Source organism: Halyomorpha halys, unplaced genomic scaffold (assembly GCF_000696795.3).
Source record: "Halyomorpha halys isolate HHAL.00 unplaced genomic scaffold, Hhal_1.1 Scaffold298.1, whole genome shotgun sequence".
Taxonomy (NCBI): Eukaryota; Metazoa; Arthropoda; class Insecta; order Hemiptera; family Pentatomidae; genus Halyomorpha; species Halyomorpha halys.
Window position 1 is genome coordinate 531,036 of NW_027107540.1, and position 4,463 is coordinate 535,498.

Sequence of the window (4,463 nt, forward strand, 5' to 3'; positions counted from 1 at the left end):
CTGACTGAAGGGATCAGCTGATCGAGGGTATATAAGAGAACACTATAAAGCTAGTATTTTACAGCAGTTCTAGCGTGTTAGATCTTATTCCTTCTTCTCTTTTTTTACATTTTGCTTTCGCCAATACTTAACTTATATACATATATGTATATAGTTAAAGGTCAAAATTGATGATCTTCCTAACCATAGTTTGGCGGGAATAAAAAGGCGGATCTTTCAAAACATTAAAAGAAAATTATTAGGAGCTCCATATCTTTAAAACTTCTTACAACAATAAAAAAAAAACTAATTTATCTTAGGACAATATCTTAGGAATACTTATTCTAGGATATTATATATAGATATAGTAAATATCTATCAGCACTCAAATTAAAGATATTTGAATTTACTATAAAGTAGCTTACAACGTCTGTCTTCTTTGAAGTAGTAGTTTTAATGATATTTGCAAATGAGTTTGAATTTTGTCCGAGCAACTAGAAATCAACATTTTGTGAATTTATTTAATCACTGTTCTATAACACATTAAACTGGTTTTAATTTGAGTGCTGGTAGACACTTGTCAACGTCTTATAGTTCCTGCGAAGAGTAATTATAAAATAATTATATCACTGTGAATATTAAAAAATATCTCAACTGGTTTCACGTATTCTGTCAACAGTAGTCAAAATTGATGAGTCTGCCAAGTATAAGTTGGGGGCATAAAAAATGGCGGCTGTTTCTAAACACTAAAAAAAAATTAAATTTTCATTCCGAGCTGTATTTCTTTAAAACTACCAACAACACTAGAAAATCTAAGAGAGCAACATTTAAAGTACTGCTAATCTGCTAAAACTCCACCTTAATAGATAGCTATTTACGTTCAATAGCCTCCGAAATATAGCTTATTTAATTGCAACATTTCATAAAGAATACACTGAAACATCAGTAGTTACTGAATGTACAGGTGTTTATTAGCACTCAGATTAAAGCTAGATAAATTTACTATAAAGTAGTTTCTAACGCTTATCTTTGTAGGAATAGTATTTATGATCATATTTATCCGAACAACTAGAAATTAACATTTTGTGAATTTATTTGGGAAAATATCATTAAACTACAACCCCTACGAAGATAGACGTGATAAACTACTTATTAGCACATTAAACTAGCTTTAATTTAAATGCTGGCAGACATCTGTGCGTCTTATGGTTCCTGAGATATCTTTTTTCATTAATTAAATGTTTGTCCGAACAACTAGAAATCAATATTTTGTCAATTATCATGAAAACCACTACTCCTACAAAGACAAACTATTTTATATAACATTAAACTAGCTTAAGTGTGGGTGCTAATAAACATCTGTACATCGAATAGTTTTTGAGATATAGATTTCTCAACGTAAATTCACTAATTTCTAATTTTTTCAGTACATTTTTTATGAAATTTTGCTTTTTGGAAAGCTATATCTCGGGAACGATCACACGTAAATAGCTCAATTTAATGCTCTATTCTCTACTTTAAATTATGTTATTTTAGGTTTCCTAGTGTTGTTTGTAGTTTTTAAGATATAGACATCGGAATAAAAAATTATTTTTTTTAACGTTTTGAAACAGTAGCAAATTTTTATTCCCCCTACCCATACTTGGCGCATTCATCAATTTTGACTAGTAATTATATTTAGTTTCATTAAAGTAATCAAAAACTGGGGTGAAATAACTTCCTTTTTTTCTCCTCTTGGGCTCTTGAACTATGAGAGTACCACCATACATAAAGGCCGAGTGTGCACCAAATTGGGAGGGCTCCCAAACCCAAAGGATTCACTCACGGCTACAGTAACAAAATGAATAATTATCTGCTACAGCCAGGTTCGAACCCGGGTCCTTTTGTGGGGACCAGCGCCTTATGCTCTGATCTACCCCGTTCTCTATATTATATAAATATATTCTCTATAATTAATCTATATTGTATGTACTCTATAGCATATACCCTCTATCTATTCAACCATGGATCATCAACGATTTGTTTAACATTAGTTTCTTATTCTTATAAAAAAAGCGAATAGAAAGTTATAGAAATCTACGACCACAAAAAAGAGGAAAGTTTTTATTTGAAATATTATAATTTATTTTGTTATCGATTGAACCTCCTGTGAATTCAAAATACCAGAAGAAAAACTGCTTTTAAAAAATGCATAAATAACGTAAGTATTTTTGTTTTTGGGAGAAAAAAAGAAAAGGAGAGAGCTTGTAAACTGGAATTCAAAAAATGAATATTTCTTTAACAGAGTTATAAAAAAATCTATAATTTTTACTGTCCCATTAGTTAAAAAAATGTGGGGCATAAAATTATACGAAGAACACATTTTATTTTATGACAAAGGTATCTGTTGTAATACACTTTAAGACGTTAAGTTAGAATGCAAACACAAAAACAATCTTTCAGTAATTGACTGTTAAAACACGTTTTTCGGTTTGTTTCACCTTTACAATATTATAAATAAAATAATGAGCAGAAAAGTTTTTGTAAAAAAGAATATTTTAAATATCATCGCTCTCAGAAGTTGAAAGTGCTATAGCCATGTAAGTTTTTTGGTAGGATAAATTGAAGTATATTTTTTAAAAATATAAAGCCAACTAAATGCTTATATTTATTAAACTTAATAGAGCCCGAACCATATACCAATCCTTCCATAATAAACACCCAAACCCACTAGTTTCTAACCTTGCTTCCTCTACCATTCCTGACAATCCTCTAAGGCGCCTGAAAAGACGATGACTTAGAGACCTTCTAATGTAGAAATATTATTAGACTGCTACCAATGGGTACACTACACGCCTCTATCATATTATTATGATCTTACATAAATTTTATTGGATGGTAATATTATGTAAATACAGTTGTGAAAACCATTAAATAAAAAAATTAAAAAAAAGTTTTATGATTTTCAATAATCATTTGTTAAGTTAAATAACCTTTATACAAATACATGACTATGGGATTTTTGAAAAAACCAAATGTACAATAAATAAAATGTATTTTAACTCTTGCCTTCATTTTTATTATTTTCTTATTCAATGTACCCTTGAGACCAATTATCCTCCGTCAACCCGTAAGCTTGTGCTTGTTGAGAAATGATGGGTCCATTAACATTAAAATAAATAATTCCAATGAAGATAATAATATACACTATTTCCTAATGCTCTTATATAAGAACATATATATTTATATATTATATATACTTATGGAAGAGTAGGTTGATGAAGAAATAGTTAATTACAGCTTTTTCAAACATTCGCCAGACTTTACGACCAATCATAGGCTTACTTATTATGATAAGAAATACAAAGCTCCTTATAAGTCTGCAGTAATAATGTAAAGTGGAAGAGAAGAAAAAAGAGATACAGAAGGAGCTTGATGATAATTATCATAAACAAATCTTGTAAATTGGCTAAGGTGTGGCAACAATGAGCCACTCCATACTTTGTCCATAGAATTATTTTCGTTATATTAAATATACGTAGATGTAAACAACTTTTTGTTGCTAACTTAACTTAAATATTGATATTATTATTATTTTTTAGCTCCTGAAATGAATAAGACTATGCAACAGAACTTGAGTCATATACTTCCTGTAAATGAAGAACTTAAGCATAAAACCCCTAGAGATTACCTGAGAGAATTCGTAGTATATCTGACGAATCCGTTCATGGGTGAGTATAACAATAATAAATTTATTCATTTTGTTCTATTACTTATGAGTACAATTAATCAATTAGGTAAAATGTCTAAAAAATATTGGCAATTACATTACAAATTTCTAAATTCATATATCATATTCATCATTCCATTCCAAGATAAATATTCCTCAATTCAGACCCCTTGGAGAGTAATCAAGGAAAGATTAAAGAAGGCGTGTGCAGGAGGACGGTGGGCCCTAGAGGAGGACATACTTATGATGATTAGAGAGACTAAAAAACCGAAACAGTCAAAAGGGCAGTATGCCGCGGAACTTCTGGCACGGTACAACAGAATCGCAAATAAACTCAGTGAGATGATGGAACCAATACAGGCACAGGGTCGAATACAATTCCTATCTATGGTACTAAAAATTCAACTGGCAAAAGAGCTGGGGAAGAAGGAGGGATTTCCAAGAGAGAGCGCTCGTTTGTGGATTGTGCTCAAGATCTTATGGATGCAAGCGCTCGAGAGGTGGAGTCCCTAATGGAAGTAGAGGAACCAGGATAAATCAGAGTCGTTTACTAGCGTCCCAGGATTAATACACCAACACGGCGGAGGAGAGAATATCAAGATAAGCCCAAGGAAAAGACGGGAACCAATGAGAGAAGATTGAGTCAGGAAAAAAGAAGAGGTAACAGCCTCCGAAAAGACCCCAAATGCCATGAGTGTGGTAAAGCCAAGCACCTAAAGGACTTTGCCCCTTCCTACAGAAGGAAATATTGCCCGACAGTGTCTATATATATATA

General features: G+C 31.5%; 1 protein-coding gene across 2 annotated transcripts in view; it reads left to right on the plus strand.

The window, feature by feature from the left end:
* Positions 1–4,463, plus strand: part of LOC106680903 (uncharacterized) — a 132,838-nt gene that overhangs the window by 65,302 nt on the left and 63,073 nt on the right. For both annotated transcript variants that reach the window (XM_067045893.1, XM_067045894.1), the window contains one exon: positions 3,561–3,689. In XM_067045893.1, the coding sequence (XP_066901994.1) occupies positions 3,561–3,689 (129 nt within the window). The remainder of the gene's footprint in view (positions 1–3,560; positions 3,690–4,463) is intronic.